The sequence below is a fragment of the Lytechinus variegatus genome, chromosome 10 (assembly GCF_018143015.1).
Source record: "Lytechinus variegatus isolate NC3 chromosome 10, Lvar_3.0, whole genome shotgun sequence".
Taxonomy (NCBI): Eukaryota; Metazoa; Echinodermata; class Echinoidea; order Temnopleuroida; family Toxopneustidae; genus Lytechinus; species Lytechinus variegatus.
The window spans coordinates 6864823-6884396 of NC_054749.1; the positions used below are offsets into that span (position 1 = coordinate 6864823).

Below are 19574 nucleotides of genomic sequence, written 5' to 3' on the forward strand. Positions count from 1 at the left end.
AGAATGTATAAAAAAAAACGATAAGGCTCCCTAGTATTTGAGGAATAATTGGTTGTCTTGCACCCCCCCCCCCCCTTCCCTCCCTTAAAGAACCCTGACACCAACCCAGAATTGTTCATCCTGTCCGTCCAGGGATAGCAGTAGCTCCCCTGGGAAAAAATAAACCGCAGTTCCCCTTGCGAAAAAAAATGTCAAGCCAAATTCTTGTCTCCCAGTTGCTGGTCTTTGACTATGTAGACAGATTCCATATTATTAAAGTAATGGGCATTGAAGCCACCATTTCAGCAAAATTCGTGAAATCAGCATTGGCATAAAAATGATAATCTAACCAAAAGAGTTAAGGCCTGGTCACACCGCCCTAGCGTTGTTGGAGCGGTCGTGGAGCGCTAGGGAGAGAGGGTCGAATTTCGCTCACAAACTTGGGGAAAAAAATCGAAAATGGTGAACGGTAGCGAGCGGTAATAATTTTTTCTCTCCGCTCCACAACCACTCCAACAACGCTCGGGCGGTGTGACCAGGCCTTAAGATTGATATGACCAACCACAACTATGGAAAGCCAGCAACGCCAACATCTACAATGCATGGTTGTTCCACAAAAAAAAATTTGGTTCCAATATGACGTATAGCCTACTCATACATTTACCATCGTCGTGACCATTCAGTGTACTTCTTTTCTTTCTTACAAAGGATATTATGCAAATGTCAAGTAGGAAAAATTAGGACGATGATGGATTTCCATATAGTTGAGGTTGATTGGATCAATCTTAACTCTTTGTAAGACAGGACCCTGAAACCCACTCATTCTCTTACATTGTTGCCCCCCCCCCCCCCTTCCCCATTTCTGTTAAAATGGCGATGTCATGAAATGTATACATGTGTATATTCATATATTTATGTTGCATTGAAATATTTCTTTATTCATATTTAAGGCCTGGTCACACCGCCCGAGCGATGTTGGAGCGGTCGTGGAGCGGTAGGGAGAAAGGGTCGAATCTTGCTCACAAAATTGGGGAAAAAATCGAAGAAAAAAATAAAAAAAAAAAACAATCGAAATCGAAAATGGTGAACGGTAGCGAGCGGTGATGTTTTTTTTTCTCTCCGCTCCACGACCGCTCCAACAACGCTCGGGCGGTGTGACCATGCCTTTATATCTTGTTGTTAGAATTAGGTGAATAATTAAAGGTCAAGTCCACCCCAGAAAAATGTTGATTTGAATAAAAAGAGAAAAATCAAACTAGCAGAGCGCTGATAATTTTATCCAAATCGGATGTAGAATAAGAATGTTATGGCATTTTAAAGTTTCTCTTATTTTCACAAAAAAGTGATATGCACAACTCAGTGACATGCAGATGAGTCGGTCGATGATGTCCATCACTCACTATTTCTTTTGTTTTTTATTGTTTGAATTATACAATTTTTCATTTTTACAGATTTGACAGTCACGACCAACTTGACTGAACCATATAGTATTACCGTAATCAATGCTAATTCCACATGTTCAGGGAGGAATTAACCATTGTTTCACTTGACAATGAGGGGAAATCAGAATATTTCATATAATAAAATACAAAAGAAATAGTGAGTGGATGATGTCATCAGTCTCCTCATTTGCATACTGACCAGGATGTACATGTAACTGTTTTGTTAAATTAAGCAAAACTTTAAAATGTCATAACTTTCTATTTTACATCCGAATTTGATGAAATTTTCAGCGGCATTCTTGTTGGATTTTTCTCTTATTATTCAAATCAACTTTTTGTTGGGGTGAACTTGTAGTTTAAGCAAGCAAGCAGAGGACATTACTAAAGGGATGGTCCGGGCTGAAAATATTTATATCTAAATAAATAGAGTAAAATCCACAGAGCAAAATACTGGAAATTTTATCAGAATCGGATAAATAACGAAGTTATTGAATTTTAAAGTTTTATCAACATTTTGTGAGAACAGTTATATGCACATCGTCATGAATATTCATTAGGTGGGCTGATGATGTCACATCCCCACTTTACTTTCTTATGTTATTACATGAAATCATAATTGTTACATGTTTTCATACATGTGTGTCTCCATTGTGATGAAATAAGTTGCGGTAAAAATAACTAATGCACTTTAGTTGTCAAATCAACTGTTTTAGTTATTGGTAGAAAAAAAATGAATGAACTTAATTTCATGTAAAATACAAAAGAACAAGTGGGGATATGACATCATCAGCCCACCTAATGAATAATCATGAAGACATGCCTAGAACTGTTTCACCGGAATAATGCAAATCTTTAAAATTCAATTACTTCGTTGTTTTTTTATCCGATTTCGATCAAATTTTCAGCATTTTGCTCTGTGAAATTTACTCTATTTATTGCGATATAAATATCTCCAGCCTGACCAATCCCTTTAATGAATGTCATTGATGGGGCAATATGTGGCAATATGACAATGTGCCAAACTCTTTGTCAGAACTCAGAGTGAAACAACTTGTGAGCGAATATTATGTGAAAAAGAAGAAGTATTAATAACAATTTGAGGTATTTGCCTAATATTACAATTTTTCAATTTCTTTAAAGGAAAACACCTTGCATACGTTGATGAATCACTTATATGTGTCAAATGAATGAATTTGCAAGTCGAATTCGGTTATTGAAAAATTAAATGCTTTATCTATTTCAAAGCTCAGGACTGAGAGTTTGCGTTTATTTGTTTTATTTTGCTTGTTTTTTTACCAATGTTCTCGGTCCCAACCTATACCCAGTCCCCCTCACGGGTCTCCCTCTTTCTCTGTCTCTCTGTCTTTACCCCCCCCCCCTCCATCTCTCTCTCTCACACGTATTTTTATTCTACTTTGTTCTCTACTACCTCTGCCATTGTTACTGTGATCCGTTTTTACTTCTTATTTCTACATTTTAGTCCTATCTGACGTACATGTAACTTTCCCTCGCCTAACATTTCCTCTGTGAATAATAAGTTACTGGTAACTGTACCATTAGCAGATGTTGATCAGCATGCGGAAAAAAACCCAGATAATCATAGAACCGAATTTATAAATCCAATTTAGCTTTTCCGTAGTCGAATTAGACTTTAACATACAGAGAATTGTGAGCTGAGTTGAACAGGAAATTTATGTACCGTATAATATAGAGGGCGGGGGGGGGGGCAAGGGGATATATTGGGAGGTGGTAAGAAGAGATGAAAAGTTGAAAAACACAGACAATTGAAAGAAAGACAGGAACAATTAAACAATTACAAGTCAAGTCTATCCCAACATAAAGATGATATGAAGAAAAGGGGGGAAATGAAACGTGCGCAACACTCAAAATGCACTGATCTGTATTTTATCTGTAGATCTATCGAACATACAGGGGCCCATTTCATAAAGGACTTGCAACTGTTGTAACTTTGCCATTATGTCAACTACCATGGTAACCTTGATTGTGATTGGCTGCTGAACCCTGTTACCATGGTAGTTGTCATTATGGCAAAGTTATAACAATTGTAAGTCCTTTATGAAATGGGCCCCAGATCATTGTCAAAATGACATCAGAATTATATGTAAAAATAGAAATTTTACTTATTTCACAAAGCGGTGATGCAAATAAGTCGAAGCTCTATTCCCTCCATCACAGTTCTTTTTGTAAATTAATGGTATGATTGCTTACAATATTTTTTGGCAGATTTTGCAGGAAAACGTTCATCGAATCACAAAAGATTAAGAGAGTTAAACCCACATGTTCTGGGAGCAATCAATCTTTGTTTCACATAACGACGAGAAAATTTGAAATGTTCTTTGATAATTATTTTGTGCAAAAAAAATAGTGGGTGACGTCATTTGTTTCCGTTACAATCGTAACGATTAGGACATTCACAAGCCATAAATGTTTGATGAAATCATGCAAAACTTTACCCCCCCAAAAAAAAAAATTCCCCTTTTTTTACGCCTCCCCCGGCCCCTATCCACCTATGTAAATGTCTCCCGGATGAAGCGGTTCGATATTGCAATTGAGCTTTTCTTGAAATATTCGAAATAAAATTAATTGTACGTAACATGACTCCCTTGAACTAAATAATAAACACGGTAAAAAGAGACAATCGAATGAGTTTTTTTTATTGTACATTTACCCCCCAAAAAATCTTCCTCTTATTTTTTTACGCCCCCAATAGGGGAGGGGGGCACTCCGGCCCCCTATCCACCTATGTAAATGTCTCCTGGATGAAGAGGTGCGATAGATATTGCAATTGAGCTTTTCTTGGAATATTCGAATTAAAATAAATGGTACATGAGAAACATGACTCCCTTGAACTAAATAATAAACACGGTAAAAAGAGACATTCAAATGACAGGGTTTTTTATTGTACAACATAGTTACATTTCATGTAATTACATATAAGTTTAAAAACATAGAGACCACACACACTCACAAAAGCATACACATACAAATATAATAATTAGATACAATTCACAACACATCCAAAATTGTCTCACAGCTACACGATCAGTTCAAATCGTATTTAAAAAAAAACTCACATCGTCTTATCATTTTGAAGAGTACTTATCGAATTCAGCTTCCTTTTTAATGCAGCTATGCTTTGCTTTGTCATACTAAGAATAAAATAATGTAGAAAAGCTGCTCAGAGTAGTGACCAAATTATACGATGTTATACTAGGGCGACATGGATCCTGATCAAATATGATTGGCTGAAATGTATCACGTGATCAATAATTTATTTTACTAATGACTTGTTCTATTGACCAGTTATAGTTTGGAGGTGAGGGTGGTTAATAAATTACAAAGTACCCATCACTATCTTACAGGGGCCGCGGAACGGTTTTCAAAGGGGGGGGGCTGACCATGCAAAAAATCACAATCATATGGTCATTTTTACGTGTTTGTACAGTTTTGGGAAAAAGTGTGGGCTGAAGCCCTGCATTATAAAAAAAATATTCGGCCTATATCATTCTGCTCGGGATTGAACTTGAACAGCCAAAAGCCCTCGGCTGTACCTCGGGAGTTTTAAAACTGTTCCAATGGTATCTCGTGTGTGTAATTCTTACTGATCCCGTCCATGGTGACTGAGCGTTAGTTTTGTACATCCTTCACAGAAATAGTGTGAAAGTAGATGTTGGATTGCGCTGGCATTGGAATATGACCGCAAACTGGAAAAGGAAATATCAATGACGGATCAAGTTCACTAGACTTAAGATCTAAACAAAGACACATCAAAATGGCATTACATCCGAGAGCGCAAAAGTTTGTTCGGTATTTCACTGCACACGCGTGGTATACCACGTGATCTCTCCGAGTCCTATTTGATCAAACTGAAAGTTACGCCCTGTCCTCGTGTGGATCCCCCAAACCAAAGTCACGGGACACGAACTTTTGCGTAAAACAATAGCAAAAAAACCAATGCAATGTGAAAATGACTCAAAATAAAATGACTTCCTTCCCCTGGTGCAATCTTGTCTGGAATATCAATCTGTGGTTCCGACTGCAAAACAAACTTCCCGATTTGGTGACTTGTTCACCTTTCTTTTTACTCTATCGGTACATTGATGGGGTGCACAGTCTTCTTAAAGGTAGTATGTACCAGCCACATCGTACACCAGGGGTCTGTTGCATAAAACTTTTTACCTGAGAAAACTCTGGTAAAAAAACTGGAAACTAAGGTTAGTCTGATTTCTGCCATTGACTTTAACACAGGGCAAAAACTCCGGTAAAAACAACCTGAGTTTTCTCAGGTAAAAAGTTTTATGCAGCGGGCCCCAGGGCTCCGTAACACAAAATGTTTGCGATAAATTGCAAATATGAGAGAACGACACTCATTGGTCCCTGGTCAGTATTTTAAACCAAATGCGCGTGTGACATTGATATTGATTGGTCAGTTCATTTAGCGATTGATCGTTAATCTTTGTGTTACGGAGCCCAGATAGAGTCTGCTCAGATTTGAGGATGCCTCCCCCTAATGCAGCATTTTATTCACGTACTCTTTCTTAACAATATTAATGCATTTATCCAGTGTTGGTAGAGCTCGTTGAGATTCCCCACACCTCCGAAGATCATTTTCCGAACACTGTCATTTTCCTATTTAGTTTAAATGACTATGATAAGTAATATCGAACGACACCGTACGTATGTTTACAATTGTTTATCAGAAGTTATGCGAATCAGAGACTATTACACAGTACAACGTTGGGCAACTTACTGTCCACTGTGTTTGGTCATGTATGTTGGTTAAAAAAAATATATAGATATTCTGGGCAGTTATCCAATTGAGCAAATTTATTACCCAATTATTTTTATTACACAGTTTGGGCAGATTATAACCAATAGTTGCCCAGGGTTGGTTAAATGTTGGGCATTTTTTGCCCAACTATTTCAAGAGTGTAGATATCCATCATTCTGCAGCCGTTCATTTTTTTGGGGGGCGGGGGTAATGGAAGACATGCCCTCTTCAAATCCGAGAATAGGCCTCCTGATTCTATAAGGCGAGGGGTCTTCCTGAAGTCGGTCAAATAAATAAAAAACAAAGTGTGTAATAGTTCTTCCTATAACACAAATGAAGAACAAATTATAACACTATTCAAGACAACTTAATTGTTACAAAATACTATAGATAGAACGTTCAGATGGGTGAATGGTTCACTCAAAATGTTTATTTTTTAGTGTGTGTAAAAAGTTCGTTGATCCAGCCCAACGACCCACGTAATCCCGTGGTGATGAAGTGTTCTTGGTTTCACCCTAAACCAATCTTTTTTATGAAATAAGCAATCATTAATGTTATTAAGTGTCTCTTCTGAAAATAGTCATGTTAAATCATATCCTGTGCTACGAATTTATTACGAAAAATCATTCACCGAAAAGGATACACGATTTAAAGCCTTGTTTTTCACGCGACTCGTACATTTCGTTATGATATAAGTTGATTCAATGAACTGTGATGTACATGTAGATACATTACATATGACATTTTATAAAAACAAAAGAATTCCCCGGTTATTTCTATGAATCAAAATCATAACATTAAAAATACAACTAATCTAATATTTCATAAATATCAATTATCAAAAGGATAAAGGTTTGAACATTGCATCATAATTTCACATAAGAATAAATAATTATACTTGTAAGATAAATAAAGAATATTCAGTGGATGATTATTATATTACATGGAAGGCATTATCAAAACACTTCATTTTTTTTTATAGATATTTAAAAATTTCAATATCTATCATTAACTGGACCTCGAGAAGTAAAAAAAAAACCCTGACTGAGCATCAAGCTCAGAAACTTTGTTCCAGATACTGCAGAGTGCAGATAGAAAGTGGTGCATATGGTATCCGAATACTGATAAGTAAAGAAAAGATATACAAATTACACCCTGAACAAGAAAAGCTCTGATAATTAAGGTACATGTAGGATCACATAATATGAACTTGGAGTGTCTTTCAGTGGCCACGGAACGGTTTCCAAAGTGGCGGGCTGCAAAAAAACACAATTGGTTATTTTTACGATTTTTGTAGACGTTAACTGAAACAAATGGGAGCTGAAGCGCCCCGTCCCGGTTACGCGGCCCCTGTAAAATTCGTCCTACTTGGACAATGTCAAAGGTGTGATGTGCTATGCAATTTAAGCAAGAATTGCAACCAGAAAATAAATCAATGAAATTCAATTATTCCGATAGACTTGACTAACGCCAGAAAGAATAAAATGGCGCTTTAAAACGCAAAGCCATTAGCTTCAGATGCAAAAAATCAAAATTCTCATAATATCATCACTATTAGGATAATAATACTGAGTGGTATTACAAGTCATAACAAACCATGTCCAACAAAAAAGAGTGAAAGAACAACTCCTCTTTGCCAGGAGTTATTGTATTGCGTCAGTGCAATTTTCATCTCTTAATTCACACGGCATCCACCTTCCTCATGAAAATCTTGCAGTGCCGCCGAGCAGGTTCGTCGGGAGCCGCGCGCATTTGTCTCATCCGCGGTGCTTGACCATGGTCAAACATCTTTAGCCAAGTCTGATTTTGAGAGTCTAGCATTCTACACTTTGTGAGATTTATGTCTTGGCGTCTTCCTCTGTTTGGTGATGATGTCCATCTGGAGGGGGAGCTCCAGCATGATGGGCATGTCGAGCTCGTCGGCGGCTCCGATCACCTCCTCGTCCAGGGTTTCGATGTAAGCTTGCTTGCAGCAGCGTTGGAATTCTTCAGAAAGCCTTGGTACAGCTCCAGAGACACATTTGCTGTGTTGCCTTAACTCGATGTAGCGCTGTCGATCTTCTCTCGTGATCTTGAAGTTGCCCATTCTGCTTGGGTCGTGCCTAGGAGTAAATAAATAAGACTTTATCCTCTTTATGTTCTTCATTACATCAAGAAACTAGTTGGTTTCATCGTCGTTTTGTTAGGTTCAATGGGAAAATGAAAACTATTGCTTTATAGAGATGTACTTTAACATATAACAGACGTAACAACGGGACATTGCCCGTTGAAACTACTTTCCCTAATCACTGCCGTATTGATGATTTATTTGCTGTTGAGAGATGTTACAGGCCTTTGTTTAAGACAAATTCAAAATTTTTGATGACAGTTCTGTTCTTATAGAATCTTTCAATCGTTTTCAAGATATCCTTTGACATACTCTGGAATTCCACATATATCACGTGTGTTTTCGGCGTGATCTACAAGTGGATTTTCACGACACGTCGTCAGTAGTATTATAAACAACTCACTGATAACCCAAGTCGCGTGATGTTTTCCCAATGTGTTGTATCATTCAGTGAAGAAATATGTTTATGTTTCAGACAAGCCGCAATCATGATAATGAATACCGTCGATGGACGGCTTCCATTCGCTGATTCTGGAAAACATCCACATTATTCCATCTATTGACGGCTACCCCTCCCAACCACGCCCTTTACTATTCTCTCTTTACCTTTCAACGTTCTATTAACAAAGCTCGAGCCCGAATAACCCTATTTCATTCTGATATATTCCTATACAAAACACTGTCTTCTTTCAAACTCTTATTTTCTCTTTCCGTAACTCAGAGCAATCTTTTTCGGGGTATTTGTGGATACTACTAATGAGAAAAAAGGTAGGTACTACAGATTAAAATAAAGTATGAAGAAGATAGTCGTACCTCATAAGAACTTGCGGTCTGTAGTTCTCAGGAGTACAGAGGAATCCACTACGCCCTGCCCTAGCTCCCAAAATACAACACTGACTTTCCGTTTCACGAAGACGCGTCGACAACGTCGTCAACTTTTGCGTCAGCGTTGTCGTCGTCTGATCATCGGTGACGAAAGCTCCCGTAGTCGCCTCTGGACTTTCGTCCGTTGGAACCCCGCTGCTGAACTCGCCAACCGGTTCGGCGTCCCTCAGTCGTTGTCGCTCCTCCTCCGCCCTATATCTCTCTTCCTCTGCCTGAAGTCGCAGTCTTTCCCTCATCAAGAACTCTGCAGGGAGAACAATCAATATTGAAAAAAAGTGGACTTCATTGTTATCATCATCAAGAAACAACTTTCAAGCAAACACCATCCCACTGTTCTCACTCATTAGACCAATCATGGAATCATGCATGGTCATAAAAACAACAAGAACGCTTGAACTTCCAGGGCGATATCGAGAGTCTTGGACCTCGGTCACGAGGGTCGAACACTTTGCGATCAAGATGTACGCTGTACGAGATCACAAAAGTTAGTTTTCGCGGCATTTTTTTTTTGTTCATAAGGTTTTCGGGTGGTTTGCTCGTTTGTTTTTCTTTCTTTTAGGCGGTCAAGATGCTGGTCAGCCTTCGATGCATAAACTCAAGAAAAGTCATCTAAACCTAGCAGCACTACTTTACAAAAAAAATCAAGAAAAACAAAAAACCCAAAGCCTCTGAAGATGTTCTTTTGAGACACAGGCAATGCACCACAAGGTTTATTCTAATCCCATACAGAAAATATATCTCGAATGATTTGGACCTCAGATGCCTCTTTTGATTTAAAGAAGAAAAAAAACCCACCTGTGCAAGACAACAGAATGCTATCTAAGACAGGAGGAGAAAAGGGGGAAAGGTGAAAAGGAGAAGAGGAAGAAAAGAAGAGGATTGATTTTCTGACATTGGCAGTTTGCATCTTTAAAGTCCACAATAACTCCGGTGTTTCAATACTTTCTTAGACGTCAACAGAACATAAAGTTTTGATGATGAAGACATGTTTGACAGAGGTGATTTTTTTTCTGACGAATTAACAAGAACGTTTAGCGCCGGACAATGGGAGGGGCGCCCCCGTCTGGATTCCCTCAGCATTTTGGCTTTTGAGACATGTCGTTGCGTAATTTATTTCCCGGACGATGGCGCCAGGAAAAGTATAACAAGTTTTAGGAAATCGAGTGACTGATGGACTCTTTAGTCTGTTTTGAAGAGCACAGTCTTAAACATTTGACGTGTTTAAGTGAAATTGGAACATGTTTTTTTAAACAAATTATCTTTTTAAACATGTTTAAGTTTATCGAAATTATCTAAATAAACATGTCACACACCAGGATATGAGAAAACTGTGTTTCAAACTTCATGATCTATCAAAATCCGGGTTCTCTTTTTCTTCATCTCTTGATTGTTTTTATGTGTTTTTACCTCAAACTGCAACCCATTCCGAAAATGATTGTTAACGTTTATAGTCCTACTTGATACCATTGCAGGTTGTACAAATGATTTTCATGTCCAGAGGCGGATCCAGGATTTTCCAAAGGGGTGTGGGCACATTTTCCCGAGGAAAAAAAATTGACAAGCAAAAAAAGTCTTCACTTTCAAGGGGGGGGGCACATTTCTATTTTAACAGAATTTTTACTTTACAGATTTTAATTGTGCCTCTCAAATGGGGGGGGGGGTACGGGCCGGCTTTGCTGCCCCCCCCCCCCGAACAAAAGAAAATCATTTTAGCTGTACATGAAATAGTTTGAAATAAAGAAGACGACATTAAATAGGACGTTTTAGCAAGTGAAGTGAATGCTGTACTAGGCAAACCCATAAAAACTCGGTCAAAAAATCATTCCGAAAAAAACTTCCAAAAAAAAAAACTTTTTTAGATGAAGGGCCTATATGAAACTGCTCGAAATAAGGAAAGACGACATAGAACATTAAGTAAAGTGAATGTTGTCATGTTGCGACTCATCATGATCTCTTCGCCTGACCTAGAGATAAGGGTCAATTTGAAGGACATCACTACACGGGGATCCGTGGAAAAAAAAGCGTAAAAAGAATATTTGCCAATATTCATTTCTCATGCAATACCCAATAATCGTTTAAACTATACACTACTTCTGAAACTGGGTTACTAAAATACTCTCCCTTGTAAGTTATTTCTTCGAAATTATTGTTTTATTACATCTCATGAGCAGCATTGGAAAAAAGGGATATTGGCCTGATATCGAAGGCAATACATACATTAAGTATTATTTTAAAAAAATATATAAATATAATGGAAGCTCATCCTATCCGAATTAGTACAGTAGCGATGTTTCTTTAATAAAGGCGTCTTTACGTTTTCATCTCAAAAATGAGAAGTATGTCACGCAATGAACCTAACAATCGCCTACTTATTATTAAATCACACAAATAATGTCACATACTTGAGAATGACAATATCTTCAGGTGTCTTCCCCGATCCGAAGAAGTTCTCAGATTGAATTTCCAACAAAATGCTGAGGTGAAAATTGGAACGCAAATAAACCTCCACCCTAAAGATCAAAGGTGCTCAATTGCATTCCATTTACTGATTTACATTCCTGTCATGAAATTCTTTGAAGAGTAAAGTATCACTTTGACCTTTGTGAAAGAGTGGAAATATTCTCATATTTTTTTGCTGATTCGATTGATCCCATTCTGGTGACCCAGCTGAGAGCGCATCACATAATCAGATATCAACATAGGTATCATACTTTTGGTAGGAAGGTAGTCAACAAGTCTCGCGACACAGTGAACTCGTTGGTGGGATCTTCGATTGCTTGAAGCGAGTTTCCGCAATTTGCATGCAACGGGGACGGATTCTAGAACATAGCCAATGCATTGGAAATGCCTGTCAAATCACTATGAACAGCTGACAAGTCTTTGTCGAAAATTGGTGAACCAGGACCGCAAATCGTCCTATATACGATTTGGAGTGGACGAAAAAAAAAATCAAATATGTCGTTTCTCCGTGCAGAGTCACGTAAAAACTGCTGTATTGATCCACCGATTGTCGACAAAGACTTCTTTGTCATGACTCATGAAGGGCTTTTGACAAAAGATTCTCTACGTTCCAGAAAACATCTGCGTAGTGGTTGCAAAACTGTCTAGACTCACATCAACAAACACAAAACCAAATCCGAACCGACTGACTACACTGTTAAAAAAGACCTGATTTTATTGGAAAAAAGGATTTTGCAGAAAGCAATAACAGAATCATTCTGTAAATTCATAAAACATGATTTTTTCTGCAATTTAACAGAACAGGTCTGTTTAAAAGGGGGGAAAAGGTTTTATTAAATGAAATTTGTAAGATTCCATACACCGAATACCAATTTTCCTGTAATTTTACATGATATAATGTAAGATTACGCAATCTGGTAAGATTATAGGTGTTCTCGAGACTCTGCTGCAGGAATTAATTTTATTTTAACGATAAATTTTCTTACAGTGTACGTGCCTCTCGAAATAAAGAATGTTCATAATTCTGGTAATGGGTTTGATCGGTCAGAAGTAGGATTCGTTGGTGTGACTGTGCAATATGTGTTGGATCTACAAGGAATTACCAAATCAACCATGCTGCTCATTTTACGCTCTCATATAGCTTATTCCAGTAATTAATTACTCCTTATTAGGGTCATTCCTAAAACTAATCACATCAGAAATTCGAAATCGTTCACCTTTAATCTACTTCAAAAATTGAATTTTATTTATTTTTGTTTTAAGGACACCATAATACAACTCTGTTCAACTCGTAAGAAACTTTGATCTATGGGAGGATGGACAGATAGTTAACGGATTTCTGGTGTCCGGATTATAGTGAAAGCTGTAAAAATAAATGGCTCCACTTTAATCAAAGGGTCAGCGTTCTGATTCACAAATTTTGTACATTACTGAAAGTGGAGGTATCGTGGCCTGTGGTAAGTGCGCCTGACGACAAAGTCCATGGTTCGATTCCCAGCACGACATTCCTAATCTTGAGCAGTGAATTATGTGCATTAGTATATATCACAGACACAAGAACGAAAGCTGCAGGGGCTGCTGAAACGGGTTGGGGGTTGGGTGGACTTCAGCCCCCCCCCCCCTCCACTTTTCTCTGAAACCGTGTACAAATACGTTTTTGCTTAGTCACCCCCCCCCCACTTTCTAAACCGTTCCGCGGCCCCTGAGCTGACCATCCGGGAGGCAAAGGCCGGATGTGTTCCCCTCCTCTCATTGAGAACCATAAAAACTATTTGTAGTGCCAAAAAAGTCGGGTATATACCCGAGTGAAGACTCTCTTGAGGGTTTTTTGCGCTCGTTTGTTAATCTTTCGTTACATAAATAATATATTTTAAAACAAAAAGCCCACCCCTTCCCCATGTTCCCTCTAGAAAACCTTAGATCCGCCCCTGATAGCCTTTAGCAATTATAGATATTGTTTGTCAGGACGCGGTAACATAAAAGGATAGCGATTAATCGCTAAATGAAATGACCAATCAAGATCATCGTTGCATGCGCATTTTGCTAAGTAGACTGAATATGAACCAAACAGAATTGTTCTTTTAAATTAGTGAACAATATCGCTAACCTTTGTGTTACGGGACCCTGGAGTTGGTTTCGCCGGTGAGACTGCATTTTAACCTTACCTCAAATAAATAAAAAAATGCTACCAACAACAGCTAAAGTAAGATGCATACATAGATAGCATTTTGGACGATGAGGGGCATTGTGCTCTTTTATAATTATGGGCACTTTTCGTTTTGTCAGGCATTTTATTTCTAAGACCCACCAGGTTCAACAATTTTGCTTTGTCACGGTGAATGTGAGCCAGAAATATAGATTAACATTGCACATGCCCCTCTTCACTCTGTCTCTCTTTATCCTTGTTGCTATGACAAAAACTCCATTATCGTTTTTTCCATCAGCATTTTACTGTTTCGATGGGCCGTTTTCAGATAAACACACCTTCCTTGTTTAGCTTCCTTCCTTCCCATACAGACTAAACTGGATTTTCTCGATGAGTACACTCACAGGTCAGTCGACCGATTGGGCACCCCCCCCCCCCCCTCCTCCGGTTGGCAACAAATACTGCAAATAATGACAATATAAATATTATGACAAAGTATCTGAAAGCACGTTCTTTAGGCCTTGTGACAATGAAAACTGCCTCAGAATTGATGAGTGTTTTACACTCGTCAACCCCCCCCCCCATCTCCCTCTCTCTCTCTCTTTCTCACAGTCTCTTTATCCCTATCCCTTTAATAAATTAAAATATTATATAGAGCGCATTTTGCGTCCCTGCTCTTTGGCGACTCTGGAATCTAAAGACCGCTTGCAAACTTTCCTTGGGGGCAAGTGGGGGGGTGGTCTGGAGGGTTTCTTTTTTACCCTTTTACTTTCGTCACTTGGAGAGAAAAATGGGTAATCATAATCTGATCGTGTTTTATCCTCAGCAGAAATTATCCGTTTATTTAGAAAATAGCAAGAATTCCCAAATGGAATAGGGACTCTCCCTTATTTACGGAAATTGAATTAACATGATCGAGATACAAGAGTTAAGACTATTTTAACAGGTCTGGAACCTTTTCAAGAAATAGGCCTATACACAAACCGGCCAGAGAAATTTCTAGAGAAATAATGTTAATCCATTTCCTTCGGAAAATTAACCTAGGTACGACGGTGGTTTTCATAATAATGATATTCTCAGAAACGGAATTACAGAATTTTTAGTACCTGGTAATATACGCATTTGAATGAATTTTCTAAAATGAAAAAAAGTAATATTATTCAATTGTTTAATATATCGCTCTAAAAAGAGAATCTATTCAACATCTGGGGTCCGTTTCATAAAGAGTTACAACTGTCGACATCATTACATCTGTCGACATCATTGCAACTACCATGGCAACAGGGCTCAGCAGCCAATCAAAATCAAGATTACCATGGTAGTTGCCATAATGGCAAAGTTATAACGGTTGTAACTCTTTGTGAAACGGGCCCCAGATTAGGACTTGCAGCCAGTTTAGTCTACCCTATCGAGAAACTCCACGCAATGTCACGTCGTGTTAATATTATTATTAATTCCATAATTTTGCAAGAATAACTGCTATGAAATACTTGATTTTCGTTTTAGCTTGATAGCATGCAGCTACAAGACCCCTTACTGCGCTCGAGGTTAATAGCATGCAACAATCTCGTTATTTGTTCCTCGAATTCGAATGTCGACTTGAATTACGACGCTGCGTTTCATAAACCAGTTGACAACTTTATTGGTACGTATGTTACGGTTTGATCACTGATTTCCTGCCATCTCCACCAAAAGACCTCTTGGATGTCACATTCTAACATCATGAAAAATGTTATCTATGGTTAATGTTGGGGTTTAAAGTTTGATGGATAATAATCTGCTGGCTTCTGATTGTTTTCTTTCTTTTACGGATGATGGTGTGAAGGTGGTGATGATAAGGATGATGCGGGGATGATAGTGGTGGTGGTGATGTTGATGATGATAATGATATTGATGATGATAATGTTGTCAGTAATAATGACGAGGGTGATGGCGCTGGTAATGATGATGATTATGTTGATGATGGTGCTGGTGATCATGATAGTGGCGGTGATGATGATGATACTGATAATGGTAAATGGTAGTGGTGGTTGCGTTGGCGTATGGTACTGCTCCTGAAGCGGCATGGTTGTCATAGTGAAAAACGATGGTGTTCATACTCGCTATGAATTGTTGTTCGTATCGGACCCAGTTGCCCTGATGAATATCCCATTCACCTGTCCCAATATTTGTGTAAACATGTTTACATCGCGGCAAGGAGCTTCTCACGGTGACCTCACTCTTCTCATTCTCCTAAGTAGCCTTGCAATCTCATGAGGAAATTTGTGCTTAAAGAAATTTAGAAACCTGTGTACATGAACTTCGCACATGCACATGCATGTGACTCGGGATGAGCTTCACAATGAGTTTTTATCATAACTTGCAGGTTGTTTACTTCGCGAGCATCTGCATTTAATTGCCTCTCGACTCGCAGAGATGACCTTGCTTCGCAGGGTTAAATAGGGGGCATGCACTTGACGATTGACCCCTCTCATAATTCCCAGGGACCCTCCTTCCCTGTCTCACTATCATTCTCTTCCCTACACCTCTCTGTCTCTCTCTCTCCATAGTAAGTCCATGCTCTCTCACTGGGGCTGCATAAGCTGCGGGATGGGCTGGCCCCTTCCCCCACTTCTTTTCAATTAATATATACAGAAACGTGAAAATAACGAGGAAATCACATTCAAATCAAGGTACTTGGACACGATAACCCCCCCCCCACACACACACACACACACACACACACACACAGGGACACACTTCCAAATTCCATCTGCACCCCTCTCCTCCCGTTCTTTCTTTTTCTACATCAGCCTTTTTCTTGTTAGGTGGTATAAGGTAATAAAGTTGTCCTATATCGTACCCCCCCCCCCTCGTGCATCCAGCCACACATCTTTCTCCACCGTTTCAATAGGTGTTGCTATATCACCGTTTACTATCTCGTGCGTTTAATATTCGTTGTCCTTCGCAAAGCTTATAAACAATGCGAATATCTCAAACATCGCGATCGATGATGACAAAAGGTATTTTCGAACATAAATTATAATCTACATCAAGCTTAAGATCTATCAATCAATAAGGATTACGGGGTCACGAATTGACTCGGCTCAAGAGTTTAACCTATACCATACACAAACTGACACCTGCAATCAAGAAATATATGTGTGACGAATAATGTTTTTTTTTCAGAAATGCACAGCAATGTATACCAAAGAACAAAAAATCAAGCTAATGTACTAGGAATCACAATGCAATATTTACAATTTAACGACTTTATGTTTACAACCTGCTGACAAATTTAGGTGTTGCAAGAAACTTACGATCAGTATATTATTACAAGTCTATTTTTGGTCCCTAAATCAATCACATTAAAGTCATCTCTTGCAATTTTGTGATCGATTGCTAATCTGCTCCTTGATACAGGTTCAAGGGAGTGTAATCTGATTTGCTACAGCTAAAATTGATCTATCAATTTTAAAATTGTAACAGAATTGCAAAGATTTTATTTCAACACCCCCTAAGGGACGCACCATTAGATATCCGGAGGCTGAAAGTTCCCCCCCAAAAAAAAAAATTGACTCACCATCAGAGTAAAAAAATGGTCCATGGACAAATCATATGGAATTAGAAAGGGGAAAAAATGTATCCCAAACTTTCAGCCTGGGTATGTGCGTCCCTAAGAACGATTTCCACATTCCATGTCTTTTGCAAAAGATTAGTCATTGTCAAATCGTCGTAATATCTAAATAAATGATAAAAACGTTAACACTCAACTGTGTTAACAATTTGGTTTAAATAAATTTGAACTTGAATTAAATTCGAATGTCTATATTTCAACTACTTTGCATATTCGGAGAGAGGTCTACCCTTATGTTTGTCCCATGGATTTGAAGTCTGAAACAAATTCTGGAGTATGTTCTTACCTCATTAAATTTGAAGTTTGACACAGATTCAATTCAATTCTTTTATTTCATTTCCATTCAAAACATAATACAAAGTAATATAAAGCAATACAAATCAAGTACAACTTTAGGGCATTACTTCGTAAAACAGCAAAAAAAAAAACAATATAATATAGAGCATACTATGGAAATGAGGGGGATCCACTAAAAAGCAAAGTTTGTAAAGTGTGGATCCCCCTTGGAAATGAAAAAAATTATAGTTGACTTATTCTTATATGCGTACATGCATGTATTACAGGAAAGAAAGAAACATAATTACTGAAATGATGCAAAGCTTTTCACACAAAGAGTTCTTCGTTGTGAAGGATATGTTGCGTTGTAAAGGATATGTGGGTATAGACTGTTCTTATTGTTGGTTGAGGTTTCAAACAAAATCGTTGAACCTTTCATAAAAGCCTACTTCTCCCCCAATTTTCAATATTTACAAATTAGTGAATGTTTATCATACCTTCGAGTGGATCTGTGAACCGTACTGCCGAGACGATGGTTGAATACGAGAAGAAAAACAAGAGAAATTGAAGTACTGTCGACCTCATGATGATCGTGATGATTTTTAAGTCTTCAAGTCCTGAGAAGTAACGATTTGAGTTAAATCGAATACTTGAAAATCCAACCTCCAAGCGAGGGTTGATGAACTGAACACGTGGATACACCGGCGTCCTCCTAACTCTATTACAATAGATATATCATAAAAACCAATCCTACGGGTCCTGAAAGAAATAGTTATGAATAAGCTTTCCTGTACTTGAAGACCTGAGCTGTATTGTCAAAAGTGAATTGTTGAATCAATTGTCAATCTCCTACCACTTTTGAAAACATTCGATGTTGTCTTGGTTAGGAGTATTGATCAAATTTGTTTCAAACAAGGCGAGCAGCTTTCGTATTCGTACGGCGATCGAAGCTGAAACTAATAATCCAACGTGAATAGTCGCAGCGGGTTATTAAATAAAAACATCACAGGCTCCACCCACTTTCATGACTTTGTTGTTATTATCGGCGAACAGGTGGACGGTGCCGCGCGCTCATTGGACGTAAGCCAAAAGTGGTACGACATTTCGACCAATGAGACGCGCGGATGGCCCGGGTGGCGCACGCCCCTTCACACACCCCCTCCGCGGCGGTGAGTTACGGCTTTGTTGTTGTTTTGCGGTTGAGTGAATCACGATGTAAACATAAATTGAAAAGTGGGGGTTCTTTCTTCCACGTACATGCCCGTCTATTTGACCCCAGATCGATGTCAGGGCTATCGGATGATATCATTTTCGAGGGAAACATGTCGGAAGGAGAGCGCTGGAAGGAAGAAACAAAGTAACTAATGTCTTTTTATTTTGAAGGGGTAGGGCAAAAGAAAGTGATTGGCATAGATATTATTAGTATAAATCTCTATGGTGATTGGTTATCTAGAAATGGCGCCATAAGCCTACTCCATAACAAGTGAAATTCTACGCCCTAACCAAGACAACGGAGGACTTTTCGAATTCAATAATTACCGTGCACTGTAAAAAATATTGGGCAAAATTTCAACCAGCACGAGGGTAATTATGTATCCAACCAATTTGGGGCAGTATTTTACCCAATGCGGGAAACATATTGTCCAGTAAGGTTAAAAAATAAGCAGAAATTACTTTAGAATGAGCAAATTTTCATCACACTGGATAAATAATAATGCCCAAAAGAAATGCCCAATGTTAGTTGGATACATAATTACCATCATGGAGCATTTTTACCCAATATTTTTAAGAGTGTGAAGATACCGTGTCTTATCATTATGAACCTGATAAGTGGCTTATGAACAATGTATCATCAATCATTATATTTATAA

At 38.3% G+C, this 19574-nt stretch overlaps 1 protein-coding gene across 1 annotated transcript; it reads right to left on the reverse strand.

The window, feature by feature from the left end:
* Nucleotides 1-7510: 7510 nt before the first annotated feature.
* On the reverse strand, nucleotides 7511-18684 carry LOC121422876. Its single transcript, XM_041618104.1, has 3 exons — nucleotides 18201-18684; nucleotides 9134-9449; nucleotides 7511-8315 (listed from the first exon to the last, which is right to left on the reverse strand). Exons 1-3 carry the CDS (start codon nucleotides 18286-18288, stop codon nucleotides 8036-8038), a joined length of 684 nt encoding a protein of 227 aa, XP_041474038.1. The 5' UTR covers nucleotides 18289-18684; the 3' UTR covers nucleotides 7511-8035.
* Between the last annotated feature and the right edge of the window lie 890 nt (nucleotides 18685-19574).